This window comes from Crocodylus porosus, unplaced genomic scaffold (assembly GCF_001723895.1).
Source record: "Crocodylus porosus isolate Cpor-Errol unplaced genomic scaffold, CroPor_comp1, whole genome shotgun sequence".
Classification (NCBI taxonomy): domain Eukaryota; kingdom Metazoa; phylum Chordata; order Crocodylia; family Crocodylidae; genus Crocodylus; species Crocodylus porosus.
Window position 1 is genome coordinate 2,356,273 of NW_017728947.1, and position 22,082 is coordinate 2,378,354.

Consider the following 22,082-nt stretch of genomic DNA (forward strand, 5'->3'; position numbering starts at 1 on the left):
ACCTCCTGGGTTAGATGGAGGTCCTGCACTCTGTCTAAGAACCTACATGAACGATCTGACCTGGCTGACTGCTCTTCCCAGCAGATGTCTGGGAAGTTCAGGTCCCCCATGACTACCACATCCTTAGCCTTCACTACCTCTGTGAGCTGACCCAAGAGTTTTTTGCACTTTCATGGAAACTATTGGAGGAAAACATTGATTTTATCTTAGGGGCCTTTTTTAATTACACATTTCTGGTTTTGGAATAAGCACTACATAAAACAACCCATGGCACTGGACCAGACCTCCTGGATGATAGGGTCTAGTCTTCCACTATCACAGATAATTGCACCTTGTAATTCCTTTCGTAAACTTAGGTCTGGAATCATATTGGTTTAAGATACAGTATATGGCATCTTTCTACAATATTTTTCTAACTAGTAGTTTAAGTCAAATCATTTTTTGGCAGTGAGACTTAGTAGCGCTGATCTTACCGTAACTAGTATGTATTCACAGTTGCCATCAAATACAAAGCGTTGTCCATCAAAAGTGGTGATATGACCTTCTCCATAAAGGGTACATGTTGAAGAACACTTTGATTTCTGAACACATTTCCATTTGCCTCTTGTACATGTGCTGGTGGTAAGAAAAAAAGCCTTGCTAGTAAGATTTCAATGGCATGTGATCTTATCTCTTTTACAATTCACCACCTCTTGTAGATTGTGTTAACTTTATTCACTTAATGTGGATTGTATTGTGGTCTAATTATGATCAATATTGGAAGGGAGTAACATAAATTTCTCTGGCTTTTGTGGAAATGAATGTACGCTAAAGATGAACTTTTAAGGGTTTTTTTAGTTAATTTGCTTAAGGATGTGAGACTTCAGAGGCAAGTTGCCTCCAGTATGGAGAACAGTCATCCCTTTATTATGTGACCCTTTTGTCTTCTCTCTTTAAGGTCTTTATGGGTCTTTTATAAGGTGCTTTGTGGCTGTAGTGTGTAAGCAGAGCTGAAGCAATGTTCTCTGGGGCTTCTTTGCATCATGGCCTGTGAATGTAAGAGATTGGACTTAATAGCCCTGGAGATCCCTTCCAGTCCTCTGTTCCTGTGTTACTGTTACTGGTAGCAAATTTGCTTTCCCTTTGTTTTTTCCAATACCAGGAGTTGCAAGTGGATGTAAGAGGAAGCTCATCAAGTACAGAAAGGATGGAAGTGATTTTGATGGCTCAAAAGTATTTTTTTAGAGAAATGGAGGAGCACCAGGTTTGTATTTCCAATTAGGGTGGAATTCATCCACTTATCCTATCTGGTTTACAGTTTGGGGTTCCTGTTGGATGCCTCACTGTTTCTTGATGCGCAGCTAGTAGCAGAAGTCCTTAATGACTCATTCCATTTGTGACTGACCCAGACAGTATGGTCATTCTGCATAGATATTAGCATTGACACAATTATCCCTGCATTTATCTCTTCCTGGCTTTTTGCCACTGTAGTGACATTTTTGTAGTTCCTGTTTTCAGCTCCTGTCTTGTACAGTTGAGAAAAAGCAAATGCCGCCAAAGAGAAACCTTACCAGCTCGTGCATTCTGTATGGATCTCTTCCCCTTTTCCATATGAAATACCACCATATTCACAGGGACACTCCTCTGGTGGCACACACAAACCATAAGGATTTTCATATAGCCCATCAGTGCAGACACAACCTGATTCACACCTTGTGGGGACCTGGCAAAGATCCAGTCACAACATTAGTCACGAAAAAAATCCATAGAGAAAAAAATGACTGCAAAAGGAATGGGCTAAGCATTTATTTTTATTCATCTACAAACTCTTTTTAATTTTAGTCTTGAATTATGCCTTTGGAACCAAGTGTCTGCATATGCTATGGTTCTTACTTTTTATTTTATTTTATTTATTTTTATCTTATGAATTTTCATTTTTACTAGTGGTAATGGGAACAGCTTAGGACTGTTCTGTTATTTAATAGTCTGTTGTATTAGCTTCACTGTAGTTCAAAAAACATAGCAGTTTCTAAGGCATGAAATGTACTTGGGACTGTGGGAAAAATATATTTATTAGATGCCAACTTTTCCTTAGATATAGAATAATATACTTTTTTTTTTCAACAAGGGAATTACTGTCATTACAGAAACAGATATGTTTCTTCATTAATTATTAAATATGTCTCATTACATTTTTGGAATATTTGTATTGTCTGTGCAGACATATACTTAGGCATGTTGTGACTTACAATATGGAAATGCATAGTTTTCACAGATCTTTTGGTGGAATCGGTTTACCTTTGGTGCAATCTAATCTGTTAAACATTGGTATATTCCTTTGCATATTCTTTTATTGTATGTTTTAGAAACATGCAGGACAGATTTTGAATTAACCATTGAGATTTTTTCCTCGGGATTCATTATAACAACTATTATCTACCAAGGGTGATTACAAAGGCTGTTTCTAATACATTTGTCTTCGTAACACTCTGTTAAGTAGGGGAAAACTGTTATCCCTGGGGAAGGGAGGCATAGAAACTCCCTTCCTGCCTCTTCAGCTCCTGCCCGTTGCTTCTTCCCCAGGGTTATCTGGGAAATCTGTAGCAAAACAGGCAATTGAGCCTCCATCTTCCTACGTCCCAAGAAACCACTGCGGCAACCTTCCTCTTGCAGAAAGTTTCTATCACAGAAGTATGGAACTCACACAATCAATTCCCGTTGCCAGCATCTGACAGGTAGGGGCACAGGTGGCTCCATATTTATTTTCTGAATTCTCTGAACATGACACGTACTTTTTAGGACTTATGCAGTTTTCTATAGGAAATAAGAAATACATGAGATTAGGAACTAATGATTCATCAGCGTGGAAGAAATAATTCTCTTGCTGGTGCAGTTGATCTGGACACAATCCATACCTGTAGGATCTTGAGGTTTGCCCGCACAACTGACCTTCCCATTAACGCAATAGCTAGAAAAGAAAAGGGACTGTTAAAGTGATGCTCTTTAGTATTTTTAGTTTGAATTGTTCCACTTTCAATGTGTTTATCACTTGAAGTGATTTTCAAGCTTTTGCAAAATTATTCCATACTATTCCCCTATGGAAATATTTCAACGTGTGCTTCTTTTACTTCCTTCAATATGGAATACAAGTCAACATCTTTGGTTTTCTTTTTGGAACACAGCCATAACAAAGAAGTCAGTTTTATAAATGGATTCTGGACCAGGATCATATTTATATCTGTTTGTACAGCATCTGGTGGCACAATCCTCATACCTCCTAATTGCCTTCAGTATGAACAGAGATGATTAGATTTTACAATCCTAATATTTCCAACGTGCAAGAGAGCCAAGCAATTTTCAAATGATTTCTCTTTCAGAAAGTGGTGTAAAGGGCACCAGTGTAATTATACAAAACATAACCCCTTCATGCTATAATTTTAAAAACAGACATGTGAATAACTGCCTTCTCCTTTCTCTTCCTTGAGTTAGTTCCTTTAATTTTAATTGACAACCTTACCATGTAATCCCACCAATTACTGTTGACTGCTCAGGCAGGATAAACTTCCTGTCTTCTAGGTAGCAGGGGCAATGAGATTTACGAACACATTCATTTCTGTGGTTCAGGTAGGTTCCTTTAGGACAGTTGCAGCCATCAATAGGGATGTCAGTGGGATGACATTCCAGGTCTCGAAAGGAGAGTGACAAACATGTCCTATCACAGGCTTCTGTGTTGTAGCTGAATGTCTGATTTCCAGTACATGGAATAGCTGTAATATGAAGATGGCAATCAAGTTAGATTTTATTTTCCTGACCCTCTCCCCTTTGAAAGATGTACTGGAGCCAAGGAATGTCAGCCATGTGCTTCCCTTCTTCAGATCATAGAGCTTATGAAAGAAGGATTCTTTGCAGAACTAGGCTACCAGGAAAGCTGGGAGGGCGGGGGTTGAAGACCACATTGTTTTATCAGTAAGTTTAGCTAACCTGTGCTTTTCCTCAAGGGGGTTGGTGATAAAGTTTAGTTCTCACTTTACTGCTTTTTTGTGGGTGCATGTTCTTGCATGTATTTTGGATATACAGTCCTACTAAATTTAAGTAATTCCAAAAAAACCCAATTCTTTAGCGCCAGAAGCCTTGCTTTTCTAGGAGAATAATTGTGAAATTGAGTATCTGTTATATCCCTGTTTTATCTTCTTCCCGATGAAGTTTGCCCCCTACTCTTACTGTAAAATTTTAAGGCAGACTCATGGCATATGAGCATCACTCTTTACCTGATTATGATCATTTTAAAATAAGTGATTTTTTGTGCTTCAAAGTACTTGATGTCCCTTTAATACTTCAGCAGCTACTAGAGAAATTCAGAAAACTACTGGTAACTGAACAACCCAATTTTGTCCCATATCAAATGTTGGAATTTTCCAGATGTAGATGTTTTCTGAGAGTCCTACATAAAAACTGATGGGACACATGCATCTGACAACAGACTTCCAAGATTTAGTTGAGGTTACTTACTGCAGTTGTCCATAATGTTTCTCCAGTTCTGAAGGATTAGTCCCATAGAAGCACATGCTCTTGCATAAGATCCCAGAGCAGAACAAATGTAAGGAAAGGTCTCCTCATAATTACAGGCTTGGTAAATGCATCTCTGAAACAAACATATGGAAAATATTCTGTTACAGTAAATCAGATAGTTTGAGATGGTCAGAAATATGGTCAGAAATAAGTCATTGAAAACAATGCATTTTGCAGAGTTAAAAGAATAACTGAAAATCAATATATCCAATTGGCTGGATGATGTAAATGAAATGTATGTAGTACTTAAAGAGCTCTTTTACCTATGTAGTACATTTCATCATCAGCTTCTAAAATGCTACTCAAAGGTGGGCAAATATTCTTTTTATTTGTAGGAAAACTCATATTCTGCAAAATTAAGTAGGTTCAATTAAGCTGTTAATTAAGGGAAATGCTTAGCTAATTAGATATTTAACCAACAAATCTCATCTACCCCTTGTTTATGGCCACAATGGAAGTCTGCAGGTATGCCAAACTACTGCTGTCTATGAGACGGGGTGCATCTACAGGAGAGGTTTACCGCGGAGTAGGCAAATTAGCTACACAGTGGGCACGTCTTCATGAGACGCTATGTTGCTGTAGCGACGAGCTACAGCGATGTAGTGTCAGTGGGCATGAAGCATGATGCTGATGCTACTCGCAGTAGCAATGAACTGCTGTGCAGCAGAGTTGGAAATGACCCGTGTGCCACCAGGACTGAGCAGTAACAACGATTACTGCAAAGTCATTTAGTACTTGCTTTCTTCTAGTACTTGCTTTGGCAAGTACTAAATGACTACACAGTAACAACTGCACAATTGAGGGATGCATGTAGATGTGCCCAGGAAATGTTGTGCCATCTACATGTGTGCCCCTATTAGGTTGGAGTAAACTAATTTACTCTGCAGCAGAATAGTACTTGTAAATACAAGTACTATCTTGCTGTGGAGTTTTTTACTTCACAGCAGCACACGTGTCGTCACTGCCCCGGCTGGCTGGGGCATGAGGGTGGTTTAATGTGGGGGGCTGACTGCTGGCTAATCCCATGCTGAAGCAGCCTTGTTCCCCATCCACCTCCTCCACAGCATGTTGAGCTGGAGGGGAGCAGCCCTGGGCTGAGCGGGCTGGTCCTCCCAAGCTCCCTGCCAGCTGAGGCTGCTCTGACCCAGCTCAACATACTGCAGTCCCAAGCATATGTGAAGATACAGAACCTGGGAGCAACAGACACTGGAGCAATAAGCTCTGGAGTTGATTCATGTGCAGTAATTGCACGTGTAGATGCATCCAGGATTTTTTAAATGTTCTTGGTCCCAAGCTTTTGGTGTTTTTGCACAAAGTAATACTTTTTACTCCCTCTACTTAAAATCTTTACCTAAGTTCTTACCTTGTAAAAAGGAGCAGGATTCACTACAGAATGGCATTTCTCAAACACTGTGCCTTTCTTAGTAAGAACGGAGCAATGGCTTTCTGCAGATATTTCTAAATGAGAGAAACCGTACAGGCATTTAGCAATGAGAAAGATGAAGAGGGGGCCATGCCCCCCTTATCTGAGTAACTGAAAAAGCAATACCTGGTTTTCATTCATATCACTAGAAAGCCAAAGACAAAGATCACAGGGGACTCTGTGATGTCCTGGGTAGTATCAATAAGAACCACTCCCATTTATGAGAGTATCTCAAACCCTGAGTCAGATTTTGAGAGAGGAATCACTTCATAGATTGTCTTAGTAGAAGTATATTTTAGAAATGTAGCTTCCTATAGATGAAGGAGCCTGTGATTTATAGCCATTGTTGTCTTCTTTCTTCAACTTTCCTGACCTCTCAGGCATGAGCTTATGGAAATGGTTCAGAAAGGGGTGTGCAAATATGGTGACCTGACAGGGCGAAGCATTCTACTTACTGTTCAGTTGACTCATAGAACAAGGGTCAGTATCTCTCTCTGAAGCTGGGTGACAGTTTCCTGCTCTCCAGGAGTCCACAAACAGGGCTGCTGTTCCTTCAGTAATATCCATGCTGGTCATGAAGTCATCTGTTGTCTCTCCATTGTATCTGCCACACAAACCTAGTCACATGAGGAACCCAAAGAACAAATAAAAATCAATGAATATGTATACAATAATCTATGTCATGCTATTGTTTAGGAACAATAAAAATGTGTCACTAATTACAACAGCTATAGTAATGACAGCACACTATTTAAACACTCTAGTTATAAATCTTGGTTTTCCACTCACTCATAGCATTCTGGCATTTCCACTTAGGCTAAAATTCTCCCCATTCATTCGCTGCCTTCAAGTGAGTTTTTCAGACAGTTTATCAGAGAAAAAACACCTTAGTTATTTTTAAGAGAAGAAAGGGCATAAAACTGTCTTCCAATTACTAAAAAAAAAATAAAAAACCCAAATTTTTGAACAGCTCAAGCCTTCAAATAGGCAGAGGAAGTGAGTCACACATATACAACAGCCCTCCCTGAGAAGAGACTTTGATTATTCCAGTAAAAATTGGCCTTAATGTGGCTGGATTATGGCATCTTGAAAGATCATGTCTTCAGTATGTGCAATAATCTGACATTACTCACACTGCCAGCAAAATAATAAATAAATTGCAGTATATGTGTTCATGGCTAGCTTGCTGACACTGTAAACCACTTTTCTTCTAAGGTGCCCACTGATTGAAAGAACAACGGGATTCTTGGCTGTTTCAGTATGATTGTCTAAGAATGTGATCCTTAACTAGGGCCTTTCAAGGGAAGGATCTGTGGGGCACCACAAATTGTTGGCTCTGTTAGGTATGCAAACAGGATTTATAAGATAAACCAAGAAATTCCAAACAGGAATCTGTAGTAGTAAAACATTCTGGCCTCTTTTGGTCTTTCTGAGTTCTTTGCAGAAGAATTGTTCTATTATTTTCTGTAGTAAAAAATTGAGTGAAAACTAAGACCTGGCATTTTCTCAGGTGTGCCTTGAATCTAATAAGGTTTAAAACTAGTGGACTAAGAAACATATAGTAAATTAGACAGGGCCATATAGATATTCGGCCTCAATCACTGTGCACTAAAGCACATATTAAGCAAGCCAAGGCTGCCTTATTTAATGCTCATTTCAATGAGACAGGTTTTGAAACTGTTGTTAGTAAAAAGGAAGATGGTTGTCTTGCCTCATGTATGCTTCTGCAACTTTCATCTATTGTATTTGCTCAGATTCCTGGATGCACACTGGCTTTTCAGTAAAGGGAAGAGACAATCTCTCTTAGAAGGTGGCTAAGTGAGAGAGAACCTCTCTTCATAATGGGATGTGAGAAGAGATTGGATTCCTTACCCACGGTTCTGCCTTTGAAAGAAGGTCCTACTTTCACATAGACCTGAAACACTGGTGATGTCTGAATTGTTATCTCCAGCCCAAAATTTGTGTACATTTGAATATGGGTAGAGGACTGTCTGAAAATGGTGATGTCACCTAAAAAAAATTAAAATATTTACAAATAATTATTTGGCTAATATATTAATATTTAAAAATTCTCTGTATACCTGCAAATTTCTGCCACATATAATACTGCATATTTGGAGAGGGGCATTGTGAATTTTTCATCTTCCTCTGAAACTTCTGCTGTTTGACAGCTGCTGAAGAAAAGATGCTGGACTAGATGAACACAAGGTTTGATCTAGGCTTGCATATTCCACGTTCTGCTTTGTTCTTTACCTGATTTATAAGGCAACCACTTGAATTCAGTGTTGTCACTAAAGACTTCATTTTGAAAGATTACAATTTTGTCCTGTGAAGAGGAAGACAGAATCAGAAATGAGTAGATGAACTGAAAACCAAATATTATCTAAAGATTGTCTCACATTACACTTGGGATGTATAAAATACATTTAAAGCATTAAGGTGTCCGTGCGTTTAAGCAGTGAAATGCATGCTAAATGCAATTCTACTGTAGCAAAATTAGAACTTTTCATGGGAGGAGTATCTCCAGATCGTATTAAGTATCACATGTTCAGCTATCAGACTGCTCCATGGAAATCATGTGAGTTCAAGACTTGTGTGGTACAGGGGCTGGGACTGACAGTTAGCTGATTGTCACCCCAGCACCACACAGGAGCTGGTTAAAGACTGCCAGTGGCAGAAACCCAGCTTATCCCACAGATCCAGGACAGATATAGTGGCAGGAGAGGCTCCATCTCCTGGGCTTGGTTCCCTGTGCCTTCCTCTGACTGCAGCCAGCAGCAGAGACCCAGCTCTCCCTGGCATGATGGGGGCAGGCACTCCCAGTCTGGGCAGTGCTGGGAACATGGCAGGGAGGGCGTGCGCTTCGGGCATAGGGGTGGCATATCTTCACAGTTGGGCATGTGAGCTGTGGTGCCTAGTGCCAGGCTTAGTGTTCAGGGGAGGAGTCGGGGTGGGGAAGGGTGGCACACAGCTGGCTCCTGCCCTGTTCAGAGCAAGCTGCGATTGTAGTAAGCATTACTGTGCCACTGCTCAGAACACATTCTAACTTTTTCTTTGGCCTGGTAATGCTTACTACAACCTCAGATAAAATAAGTGCTAAGTGTCCCATGCCACAAGGCCCTAAAACCTTTAGATCTTCCAGAGTAGCCTTGAACTAAAAGGTGTTTATATTTAATTTAATCAACTCTTACTGTGACTAAAGCATTCAGTGAGAAAGCAAAGCTTCAACCTTTCTCCCATGCTCCTATTCTAATTTTTCATTTTGTGGATCTAGTTACTTGGTGCTTGGCACCTCTCACTTGTGAAGGTGATGTAACATCACACAACGCTGCTACCATCATGGAATATGTTTTCATTTAGAGAAAACATAATCTTCTTCATTTTCCCCTGTGATACCACTTGCAGCCTCTCTATTTATTTTGACAGACTGGCTAAGGAAACAGTTTGGAGGTCCCATGGACTGATCTCTTACCCTTGTAGATATGTAAATGATAGCATTCAGTGATGTTTCAGAATGAGAAAAACCAGACTTATCATACATAGCCATCAGGGTTCCATTGTGGGGAAGGCTGGGACTCTGAAAGAAAATAACAAGAAGGCATGCTTGCATGGAGGAAAAAAGATCCAAATCTATATTTGTGCACAGCATCTATAGTACTCCTTCTGTTTTACCCTAAATATTTCTTGCTGGTGTGAGAACAAACCTTTATTCCTCATAATATGTCTTACTCTGTTGCTATATAAGTGATGGGAGGTAGAAAAGTATTCTGTGATGAATTCACAATCTATCTTAACCAATTTGTTTCAGCAGACTGAGTAGCCTTTCCTGAATCCGACATGCTGAAAGAGAAAATGGTGGGACAAGTTTTCAGATTATAGAATCATAGAAAATTAGGGATGGAAGGGACCTCAGAAGGCCATGGTCAAAGCAGGACCTTCCCCTGCTTTTCAGATGCAAGTTTCTTTACTGTAGGATTTGGATATACGGTTTATTTGCTCAAAAGCTTACAGTCATGGCATGAAGAATCTATATATAAAAAGGGCTTAGTCCATCTGTTTGTGTGTCTGTGCATAATACTCTTGGGGGGCATGGCTTCCAGCGGAGTGTGGCTCCAGCCAGTGCTGCATCAAGAATGCCCATCAAGAATGATGGGTGGGGTGGATGGGAATGAAGCACTGCCACCTACCACCCCATGTTGCCTCTACCTCTGCCTCCCAGAGGTGGGGTGGTGTGGGGCCAGACATGGAATGGGTGGGGTGGGGGGAGAAGCGTGTGTGGCTGGGTGCAGTGGGGCAGTGGGTGGTGGCAGCTGCATGCAAGCTTTCCTCCTGTATAGACGTGTGTCCATAATGTGCATTAAATTAGGCTAACGCGTGTGACACATCTCGTGTAGATGCACCCTTTTTTTGCAATCCAAAGGCTGCTTGCTGTTTGCTCCTTTAACTGGAACAGTGCCTACCAGGGAATTCCCACAGGTGCTGGCACTTCTCAAGGCTTCAATTGAATTATGAGTGGTATTTGTCCTTTTAAAAAGTTGCACTCCTCTCTAGGATAGATACTCATGCCTATTCCAGAGTGGATACTGAATTCCAGATAACATTTTCCAGTTATGCTTAAATGCAACTTGGACCCATCACATATAAGCAGTTTTAGCATACTATCAAATAACTATAATAAAGATCTCATTTTACATCTATATACCTTTACCCTTTGGACCTGCAAATCCCATTAACAGTGAGACAGTAACAAAGAACCTCTGTATGATCTGACAGTGCTTGCAATAAAATAGATCTTTACTAGTAGCAACCACCCTTATGATGTTTATAATTTAATAAAAAAACTGATTATGTCAAAGATGACAGTGTAGAGTTTCACTTCCTAATGTTATGAGGTGGGATTTTTTCTTGGCAGCTTTTTCAGCACCAAGTACAGCATTCCAAAGGGTGGAGGAGGGTCATGCGGCCAGTCTGTAGGCTGGATTCAGTCCACAGACTACCCCTATGGGTTGGATCCAGTGTTCAGGGCCTGTGTGGTGAAGGTATCACTTGCAGAGTGTACCCCAGACTGGCCTTGCACATCACATGCAGCGTGCACCATGGACAGACCCCACAGATTGTGTGCAGCTTATACATCTGCTTCGTGTCCTTTGCTATGTGCAGTGCATGTCAGTCTGGCTCTACATGCTGCATAAAGAGTGCAGGGCTGGGACTGGTCCAAGACCCACAGGCAGCACTGTGGGCCACACCATAGGGCTCTGCAGGCCAGATCCATCCCATGGGCCATATCTTTGACACCCCTGGTACAGAGGAAAGGAAGTGAAGGCAGACTGGAAGTCTGATGTTACCTTAACATTTGATCATTTTTACTTCTAAATCTCTAGAGCTTACCTTCATGAGGATGTAGGTGCAAACTCCATGGAACCTGTATGATCTGGAATCAAATGTGGTGACAAAAGAACCTCCTTCTAGAGAACATCTACCTGGGCAGGGTAAGTCTTGGCAGTTCCACTGACCCATTATGCATGTACTGTAGAAAACAAGAACTTACATTATGTGCCTGTTAACTAGCCAGCAGTATTTCATTCTACCCTTTCATTTAAGGGTCTGATTTTGGATGATTGCGTTCCTATAGCATCTTTTTGGTTATATCTCCATGCAGCAATATCTCAAAGTAGATAGATGTGATCTGTCATTCTGTGGAAATCTAAAGATGGCTAAACTCATCATCTTGATTACTGAATGACTGATATGCCACAGTGGATGCACTGACACAAGACACTAACTACGCCATAGCCTAATAATACTGTGCAGTAGCGTGTCACTGTATAAATTGTGCTAATGTGCTACTGTACAGTGTTATTAGGCTACTGTGCAGTAGCACCACTAAAAAGGTGCTACTGTGCAGTAACTCTGGTTACTGTGCATTTATTTAGCACTTGATTATACAAGTACTAAAATGAATGTGCAGTAACCACTGTGCATTAATGAACATGTAGACATGCCCAGTGAGTAGTAAACATCTATAGTATGTGATAAGTTCTGAACTTTCTTTTCAAGAGCCTTCAACATTTTATCTTTTCTTTGTCTCTAAAAGTTCAAAACATTCTCCATGAGGGCATACTTATTTATTTGTTAGATTTATATGCTGCCTTCACCAACATGCATAGTTCTTCTTCTCCATATATTTTTTTCTTTGCATTATCATTTGCTAAATACATACACTGACTCTATTTATCTCAGTCTGAAGGTGTTGAGACCTTTGCATGGCTTGGCTCTTTCACAGGCAGAAAGCAGGGTAGATTTGCAAATTATAGACTAACTGAATCAGAGATGTAAAGCATAAACTGTCATTAGCAGCAGGCTTACTTCATGACACTGAAGTAAGCCTGTCTGATAAAGTTAGTCAGCTGTTTAAAAAAGTTTATACTATCCATCTCTAATTTAGTTAGTCTATCAGGGCAAATCTAGCCACCCTTTTCCATGACTTCAAGCTAACATGGCTATCTACCTCTCTTAGCTCTCTTGCAGCCATAACATTTCCTAAATAAATCTATATAGAAAAGTTTATAGTAGTGACAATTCTGCAGAACAGATTACTTATTTATCCATAGACTAACTATAGTAGAGTGGTCTTTTCCACACTGCTGTGCCAAATAGATAAAACACTGACCTGGGGCAACAATTTCTAATGGTAAAAGCCAATTTTAGGGCCAAGTCCTTTTACACTTTATGGACATAAATAGGACATAATTAGTCATGCTTTCAGTTTTGGGTACTTACGGAGTTTGTGATTCAGCTGTATGTGTACAAGTCTGTGTACTGACTATGCTCAGTAGGGCTCTGCTCTGACTGGGCAGCTGCCCATTGATGTGTCATTATCCAGGCATGTGTGGGGTGTTAGTAAATCCTGAAATCCTAGTTGCAGGGAAACCACAACTAGTAGGTGTTATATGCAGGAGGATGGGGACAACCGGTCTACCTTTTACCCCAGAGGTTAAGGCAGTTGCTTAGAGAATGGGAGACCATGGTTCTATGTCCCCAGCTAGACAGAGGGAGCTTGCATCTGCATCTCTACAAAGTGCTTTAACCATCAGGCCACAGGCTAGCCATTGCTTAGACTGTTCTCTTTCTTCTATGGAACTAGCCTACTGGGCAGTAAAGAGAGGGAGATATGTAGGGTCAAGAGGAAGAACACATACCAGAAGGTGTGTGGCTGACTGAAGCCCTTAGAAGGATGGGGCTTAGATTCTAGCCTTGACCCCTGTTTCCAAGGGCACTGAAACTTTCCCAGTGCTGTTTATCCAATAAATAGTAAATACAAGGTACAGTGGGTCAGCTTCAAGAGGAAGACTGGAGAGGGCGTGGGCATTGTGGTTAGAAAATTTTGCTGGGAAACAGGAGATGCAGGCTCACACCTCTGGGCAAGGACTAGAACATAACTTTTTCACTAACTTTACAAGGGCCCTAAAACTGGGATATTGAACTAGAGCCTTCATTTGACTTCTAGCACGTAAACTCACAAGGCAATTCTGTTTCCATTTCACAGGGCGAAATAGAATCTCAAGCTATGTGTAAATACCAAAATCTGCAGCTATACAGCTGCATATGTGCCACTCAGTCCTGTAAAACAAAAAAGGAGTTGACCCTCAGTTTCCTGGTTCATTCGGTGCTTAAAACTTCTGCACTGAGACTTCCAGCAAAATAATCTCTGTAACATTTTTTACCAGTCTGGTAGGAATGGGATGGACTACCCAGTTTTTCAAATCATGCTACAATTATGTCAAATCATCCAGCAGTTCAGGAAGATTGCTTCCAACCTTTTTCAAAGAAATCTGCCATCACTCACCAGGTCCTGCATGCTGCTTTCATTATATCCCCAGGAGCATATTTCTTCCCATTCAACATGCATGGGCAGTCGCTAATGGGAACACATGTTCGATTTCTTGATATGTCATCCAGAACAGTGCCTACCCAGAAAAGCAAATCAAATAGGTAAACAGCCATTTTCAAATTACTCTTTAGCCCCCAGAGCTCTTCCACCCTATCCCCTATGAATCTTGCTTTTCAGAAGCAATTATTTTTCTGAATACATTCCAGAAATAGCTGTTTGCTCTGACTCACTGCAAAAAACCATTGTGTCTTCTTTTCTCTACCTGCTCTCTTTACAGTCAGATTAAGGCTATGAACAGGCATTTGTTTCTACTGGTAGAAAAAGAGCCCAGGACCTAGAGCATACTAGCTCTGGCCAAACAGCTACGTAAGTGAGCTACAGAGCTACAGGCCCCAGGCAGGAGAGCATTAGAGGGCTGCTCTATGGGTCACTTCCACCCTTAAGGGAGTCCATTAATTAACAGCCTGTCCTCTCCCTTGCCTGGGACAGGAGAAAGTTGTCATTTGGCAGTTGGTGGTTGCTGAAAAGCAGCAGCTACATCAGACAACCTGGGGAGGGTTCCAGTTGTGGGAGAATGCCCCCCACCCACGTCCATAGACGCAGGGTCATTCTCCTGGAGGAGCGTGGGGGAAGGAGGCTCAGGGAGCCTCCACTGGGGCATAGCAACCTGCCATGCCTGACACTGCCCTGGACTGCCCCGGAGGGTATGAGATGAGGGCATTCTGCCATGGAAGCAAGGTTCAGGGAGCCCTGCTTCTGTGGCATGGCAGCCTACCTCACCCCACATTGCTCTGGGTCAGTCTGGAGCAGTGCCAGGGAAGGCAGGGACATTCTTTAAACTGGTGCACACAGCAGGAGGTGCTGGGCATATGCATCCAGGGGTGGTGAGCTCTACTGTCCCCAACTGCACATGCTTATTTAAAGAAGGCTCCCTGTTCTCGTTAAACCGAAACACCCCAGTGTGTGGAACGGGTGGGGATCAGCGGGCGGCTGCTCCTGACTTCCACTCCCCTCCTGGTCTTCAGCAGGGGGGCGAGTAGTGGGGCAGTGCTCCCCATGCATTGTAGCCCCTAGTCTGGGGAGGGCACGCAAGAAGCATTCTTACCCCTGATTTCCCCCTGATTCCAGGAGTCCAACTGCTGCTGCTGCTCCCCATGCTTGCTCCAGACTGGGGTGACTCAGGTCTTGGGAAGGCAGAAGCAGCACTTCCCCACTGCCTGACTTCCCAGTGTGGGAGGCGTGGAGGGCCAGGAAAGCATACAAGTATGCACAAAACACAGGCAAGATCTTTCTCATTGGATGAAGAAGATCATGCTCCCAAATTAGATGTGCTTTCTGCAGCAGAAATGTAACTAACATTTGTATGCTCTTATGGTGATTCTCCAGGTAGAAACCAAATGCCTGTACATGTGAGGTTTTTTTGGCCATTCAGCTACTTTCACTATATACAACTATATATATAAATCTCTCACCTCAAGCTTGAACTCTACCTCAGATAAAAGTAGGTTTTCTTTATAAATCTTACTTTTCTAATATTTTGTGTCATTACATTGCTGTCATTATGCTGGGCAGTGTACTAATTAGGACAGAGTACTTGGGAACCTGGAACACCTTAGCCCTAATACTAGTTTTGCCACTACATTTAAGTGCTGCTTTGGACAGACTACATAATCTCCACTTCCACCTGCTGCAAAATGGGGATGATGCTAATGTGATTTCCTACGTCATAGCAATGTGGAGGGAATTCTCTGGTTTGATTTTTTTAGTCCAGAAATTTCAGGAAATGCCAACAAAAATGTAATTAAATTATTGTGGGACTGTTCATCCTGCAATATGCCTAAGGGTTTTGCAAATTATACATTGTACAGCAGAATCTTTCTGTTCACCAGTGACATGCAGCTACTTCTGGAGTCAAAGAAGGGAACCGCATAACTGTTAATGTTGAACAAGGTTAACAATTATTTAGAACAGGAAATGAATAATAATATTATGTTTTAAACAGTACTTTAAGGAGATAGCATATACATATCCCATATTAAAACCATGTCATGAAATGGTCCTGCCAGCAGCACAGTACAGGACAAATGTATGTACTACTTTACCTTCTGGGCAAAAACAGCCATATGTGCAGGAACTAGAACAGCTGTACTCTGGATTGGAACAGGTTTTAACACAGGGAGACCCATATTCCTTATAGATTTGGTTAGCAGAGCATTTTCCTATAGCTGTAACACACAACGATGTTAAGATATTAAGACACATCTTCCTACATTCAAAGAAAGAAACATCTTACCGGCCCTGGAGGACAAGGATGAAGATGAGGATGAGGGAGGATAGCCCTTATGGAATCTGGCACTGCCTCTAGCACACTGATTCCCAAAGGGTGCACTGATGGAAATGTGCCACAAGATCCCCCAGTGTGAGAAGGTAACCCCCCCTTCATTCGCTCCAGTTATGCCAGAGGTGCCTGCAGCTGCTCCTCTGGGGACTGCTGCCACTGCTGCTGCTTCTCTGCTCTCCACCCCACCCTCAATTTCTACCCCCTTCCCTGCCCCAAGGCAGGCCCTGTGCCAGCCCTCCCCATGCCCCCACACATACTCCCAGAAGTATTCTCTGCTGCAAGTGTGCAGGTGGGGAGAGTCACAGATGGTAGCCCAGCCCTGCCCTCTTAGTCTTGTGGCAGCAGCTGGCAGGCTGGATAATATCAGTTGGCTTCTCCCCAGCCCTTAACAGCTCATCAAAACTCCTTAAGTGGCCCTCCAGCCCAAATAATTGCCCACCCCTGTAAATAGAGTCATTCCACCAGGAAAAGGAAGATAAGCAGAATTGAAATGGGAGGAATTGGAAGTGTTGGCACTGGAACCTTAAGAATAATATTCTCCATTGTCTTATACTTTATATAATCATTGGCTTATACTTTATATAATCACAATGTACAAAGTGAGTGAGATTGTGATTTGCTAGCACTCAACTCCCCCTTTTCCACAAGATTAAATGACTCCACAAAATGTAGAGCAAAGCATAATCAAATTCTACATATTTATGACTTTGTTTTTTTGTAGAACAATGCTCTTGTTTTCTCACCTGCAGATATTTGCTGTTTAACCTTAACACAGAATTTCTTTCCTTTCAATTATTTCTGTAACTTCAAGTTCTGGTAATATTTTGTAGCTTAATGGTCCATTGGCAATATAAATATTAAAACACAGGTTATACTAGAGTTATTATGTTTAGTGTGCTTAATAAATTTACAAGGTGACTTACAAATATTTACCAAGACCTGTTTGCTACCCTAACACATTTGTAACCCAAGACAAACAAAATAATGAATGGGAGGTTATATTGGAGGGAAGGAAGGAAGGAATCATTCCAGAAAGAGAAGTGATTTAGAAAGCAGGTGAGGGCTGAGGGACTTGGCAGGGAAGTGGTTAGAGGTTACAGTAAGTATAAGGGGAAGTGTGACAGAGGGCAAGAAGTCAAAAGTATGGAAACAGATGGAGGGCAATGGTGCATGAAGACTGGGAGGAGTGCAGGGAAGGAGAAGAGAGTGGAGGGTATAAGATTAGAGAGGCAGGCAGGACAAAAAAGTGCAAGGACTAGAAGATGACCATGAGGAGTTTGTGAGAAAATATGGAAAGTCAATTAATGGATTTAGAAATATAATATCATTTGGGATTCTGTCATCCTTTGTTGTTAAAATCCAAATAAACAGTAGGAGGTGTCAAAGCAGCAGCAATAAAAGGGGTAAGGGAAAGGATGTTCCTGCGAAATTAATTTGTTTTACTAACTAGCCATTGATGGAACAGAATTACCATAAAAATACATAAAAGGTAAACAGAATTATGGGTAAATAATCTGTTTCTAAAGGACAAAATGACCTTATAAAAGGTCATTTTGAAAGCGTCACTTTCTTGGCACAAGCTCTGTGGTAATTTAACATGTGTGCTGGTTTAGAAATAATAAAGTCACTTAAAGCTATTTGTGACTTTCACATGGTCAGCATGACCCTAGTAAAACAATGAGACTGCTGTGTTATGCTGACTAAACATTACAGTTTCAGCTGGATTTTGAAGGGCTTCATAAAGAAATGGATCTTTCTAAAGTCCTTTTAAGGAACCTTTTTCTTTCGTTCTCTCTTTTTTCTTCCTTTATTTTGGTGACAATTTTGATATCTATAGCTGCAGTCAGGTGTTCCAGCAGACTCAGAGGTTTGTCAACAAAAGGAAGCCACAAAGAATCTTTTTAAAAAAGCATGCAAGTCTCTGAGGATATGGACTGGTATAGCATTTGAAGTGCTTCACAGTGCAGTTGCATTTGAAGCATTTTAAAAAAGGTGTGTTTCAGCTGTGGACAGACATACAAACCTGTCAGGTCCATATAGCTGGAGTGGTTCAAAAATCATCATAGCATAGAGGCCTGGTCTTCAGCCAGAGGGTGCAACAGAGGGCTGCTATGACCCGAGGCTCTACTCCCTTCTTACAGAGGATGCAGAAAAGGCTGAAGCGCTCAATGCCTTTTTTGCCTCAGTCTTCATGGCAAGGCCAGTTCCCAAACTACTGCATTGGGCAGCAGAGTTTGGGGAGGAGGTGAGCAGCCCTCAGTGGTGAAAGAACTGGTTAGGGTCTGTTTAGAAAAGCTGGACATGTACAAGTCCATGGGGCCAGATGGGATGCACTTGAGGGTGCTGAGGGAGTTGGCTGATGTGATTGCAGAGCCACTGGCTGTCATCTTTGAAAACTCATGGTGAGTAGAAGAGGTCCTGGATGATTGGAAAAGGGTAAATATAGTGCCCATATTTAAGAACGGGAAGGAGGAGGATCCAGGGAACTACAAACCAGTCAGCCTCACCTCGGTCCCTGGAAAAATCATGGAGCAGATACTCAAGGAATCCATTTCTAAGCACTTGGAGGAGAAGAAGGTGATTAGGAATAGTCAGCATGGATTCACCATGGTCAGGCAAGTCTTGCCTGACCAACCTGATTGCTGTCTGTGCTGAGGTGACTGGCTCTGTGGATGTGGGGAGACCAGTGGATGTACTTTAATTTTAGCAAGGTTTTTGATACAGTCTCCCACAACTTCTAAGGAAGTATAGACCGGATAGGACTATAAGTTAGATAGAAAACTGACTAGAGCATCAAGTTCACAGTGTAGTAATCAATGACTCGATGTCTAGTTGGCAGTCAGTATCAAGTGGAGTGCCCCAGGGGTTGGTTTTGGGGCTGATTTTGTTCAATGTCTTCAGCAATGACCTGGAAGATGGCACAGAGCGCACCCTCACAAGTCTGCAAATGACATCAAGCTGTGGGGAGTAGTAGATATGTTGGAAGATATAGCTAGGATTCAGAGCGACTTAACCGAAATATTTGATCAAAATAAATCTGACGTGGTTCAATAAGGGTAAGTGCAAAGTCCTGCACTTAGGATGGAACAATCCCATGCGCTAGCACAGGTTGGACACGGATTGGCTAAGCAGCAGCTCTGCAGAAAAGGACCTGGGGGTTACAGTGAACAATAAGCTGAATATGAGCCAGCAGTATGCCTTTGTTGCCAAGAAGGCTAATGGCATACTGGGCTGCATTGGTAGGAGTGTTGCCAGAAGATCAAGGAATGTGATTATTCCCCTCTGTTCAGCACTGGTGAGGCCACATTAGGAGCACCTTGTCCAGTTTTGGGCCCTCCATCACAGAAAGGATGACAAATTGTGGAGAGTCCAGTGGAAAGCAACAAAAATGGTGAGGGGGCTCAGGGTCATGACTTGTGAGGAGAAGCTGAGGGAACTGGGTTTATTTAGTCTCAAGAAGAGAAGACTGAAGGGGGATTTAATAGCAGCCTTCAACCACCTGAAGAGGGGTTCAAAAGAGGATGGAGCTAGACTGTTCTCAGTGGTGACAGATGACAGAACAAGGAGCAACGGTCTCAAGTTGCAGCAAGGGAAGTTTAGGTTAGATATTAGGCAGAATTTTCCCAGTAGGAGGGTAGTAAAACATTGGAACAGGTTACCCAGAGAGGTGGCACAATCTCCACCCTTGGAGGTTTTCAAAACCCGGCTAGACAAAGCCTTGGCTGGGATGATCTAGTTGGGGATGGTCCTACTTTGAGCAGAGGGTTGAACTAGATGACCTCCTCAGGTCCCTTCTACCCTTCATTTTCTATGATTTCTCATACCTCCATACTCTGAGAGAGGGAAAGAGGATTGTCAGTGCAGTTCTGAAGCCTCCCTGTCCTGGTGGCTGCAGTCCTGTCTCCTCCACTGCTTTCCCCCACCATGGGCGAGGGGAAGGGGAATGGAGCTAATGTCAGTGAGCACTCCACCTCTGCTCTCCTGGGGTGTCCATGCTGCCACCCTGCCAAAATTGAAGACCCTGCACCTCCCCACTGAAGCTGGAAGACCAAACACAGAGAGGTATGCAGCGACTGCGAGCCAGAATTTTGCTTCTAGTGGTGTGGGGAGGGGGGAGGTGCTCAGTGTCTCTGGTTTCCTGGTTCTGGTGGGGAGCATGGGCTCTCTGGTTCTCAGGTCTCCTGGCCCCAGTGGAGGTGGCTAGGGGAGGGGCACTCCAGGAGAGTGGAAGTGGAGTTCACAGAACAGTGCTCACTGGCTGTATCTACACGAGTGGCAGACTGTGCAGTTGTTACTGAGAAGTCATTTAGTAACCTGTATTACTGCACAGTACCATCACTGCATGATTGTTTTTAGATGCTACTGCACAGTAGCATCACTGTCATGGTTCATGCCTGGTAATACTATGGTGCCATAGCAATGAGCTACAGCATAGCAGCTCATTGGTACTGTGCCATAGTGTCTTGTGTAGACATGCCCACTGATACCTTCCCTGCTCTCCTTCTACCTCCCCTATGCAGGGAGTAGAGTGGAGCTCTGTAGACACTGGAGGAGTCCCCGGTCATGCTCCATAGAGTGCCCATATGTAACAAGAAGGATTTCATATTGAAACATTTCTAAATAGTACCTCATTCTAAGAGGGTCATTTTTAGAGTACTGTGGCCATTTTTGGAGCATTTGAAAGGGCATTTGTCCAGCTCCTTGGACATTTGTGCAGCTCCTTCTTTGAAGTGTTTCAAAGGTAATTGAAATTCTTTGAATGCAGTTTCTGTTCACACCCTGACAGCAGTAGAAGAGATTACTTCCCCAATGGTCTTTACAACTAAGAGGTTTCATCTTCAATAATAGACCTGCTTAGCACGTGTAACTCCTGTGATCGGAGCCCAGATGAGACTAATAGAGATGATGACAAAAGGAGTTATATGACCTTTAACATTGGCTCTATTCCATGGCTCTTTTAGCCTGGCACAAAGTGAGAAAAGTGCAGTGAGCAGAGAAAGCAACCTGCTGGAGAGAGTCTGGGGAGCCTGCCAATTTTCCCACACTTCGCTGTGGGTATTCTTCCCATTTAAATTTGTTGGCCTGGGATCCAGATGCAGGAACTTTTTATTACCTTTTGTCTTTTGACTGATGGGGCATTGGAGAACAAAATGGTTTTCCTTCCTGTGTTTGGAATGTCTTTATAATATTACTAGCCAATTGCCTATCAGGAATGATGGAGGGGGGAGCATGCGGGGATGGAGCCCTGTACTACCCACCCCCCAATCCAGGCCTGCTCCCCCTTTACCTCCTGCTGATTGTGGGTCAGGCATGCTCCCCCCATCCCCGCCACAGCAGTGGGGGGAGGGGAGGAGTGGGCCCAGGCCCAATACTGGGGAGGACTGGGCCAGAGGGTGGGGAGAAGCTGGGCTACTGCAGCGGGCCTGGGCTGACCCGGCAGTGGCAGGAAAATGGGTGGAGCAGGCTCAGAGCTGACACAGAAGAGGGGGGGTTGGGGAGGAGTGGGCCTGGGCCCGAGGGGAGGAGGAGGCTCACTCCTTCCCTCCCTCTGCCACTGCCACATCGGCCACTTGGGGCTGGACCTGCTGCTCCTCACCCCCCACCACTGCAGCTGGTCGGCTTCTCCTCAGGCTCAGTTCTTCTCCCAGCCCATGTCAGGCCCGGGCCCACTCCTTCCCTCCCTCCACCACCACCACCTTGGCGTGCCTGCTATTCCCCTAACCCGCGTCAGGCCTGCTCCCCCCACACCGCCAGTGCCTTGGCCCTGCAGGCGGTGATGATGGAAGGGGGAGGGGTGGGCTCAGGCTACAGCTGGTGGCCTTGTCCTGTCTCGTGGCATCTTGACCCCACTCTGTCCCTGAGCCACCACTGTCATCACC

At 43.0% G+C, this 22,082-nt stretch overlaps 1 protein-coding gene across 1 annotated transcript in view; it reads right to left on the reverse strand.

Moving 5' to 3' along the window:
- The window catches only part of MUC6 (mucin 6, oligomeric mucus/gel-forming), a 47,859-nt gene that overhangs the window by 6,829 nt on the left and 18,948 nt on the right, over positions 1-22,082 (reverse strand). Inside the window, exons 9-22 of the mRNA XM_019550999.1 lie at positions 15,965-16,087; positions 13,818-13,938; positions 11,360-11,498; positions 9,444-9,548; positions 8,225-8,297; positions 7,844-7,981; positions 6,427-6,588; positions 5,912-6,006; positions 4,489-4,621; positions 3,497-3,746; positions 2,895-2,947; positions 2,684-2,793; positions 1,551-1,702; positions 474-615 (exon numbers count right to left, since the gene is read on the reverse strand). Of these exons, the coding sequence (XP_019406544.1) occupies positions 474-615; positions 1,551-1,702; positions 2,684-2,793; positions 2,895-2,947; positions 3,497-3,746; positions 4,489-4,621; positions 5,912-6,006; positions 6,427-6,588; positions 7,844-7,981; positions 8,225-8,297; positions 9,444-9,548; positions 11,360-11,498; positions 13,818-13,938; positions 15,965-16,087 (1,796 nt within the window). The remainder of the gene's footprint in view (positions 1-473; positions 616-1,550; positions 1,703-2,683; positions 2,794-2,894; positions 2,948-3,496; positions 3,747-4,488; positions 4,622-5,911; positions 6,007-6,426; positions 6,589-7,843; positions 7,982-8,224; positions 8,298-9,443; positions 9,549-11,359; positions 11,499-13,817; positions 13,939-15,964; positions 16,088-22,082) is intronic.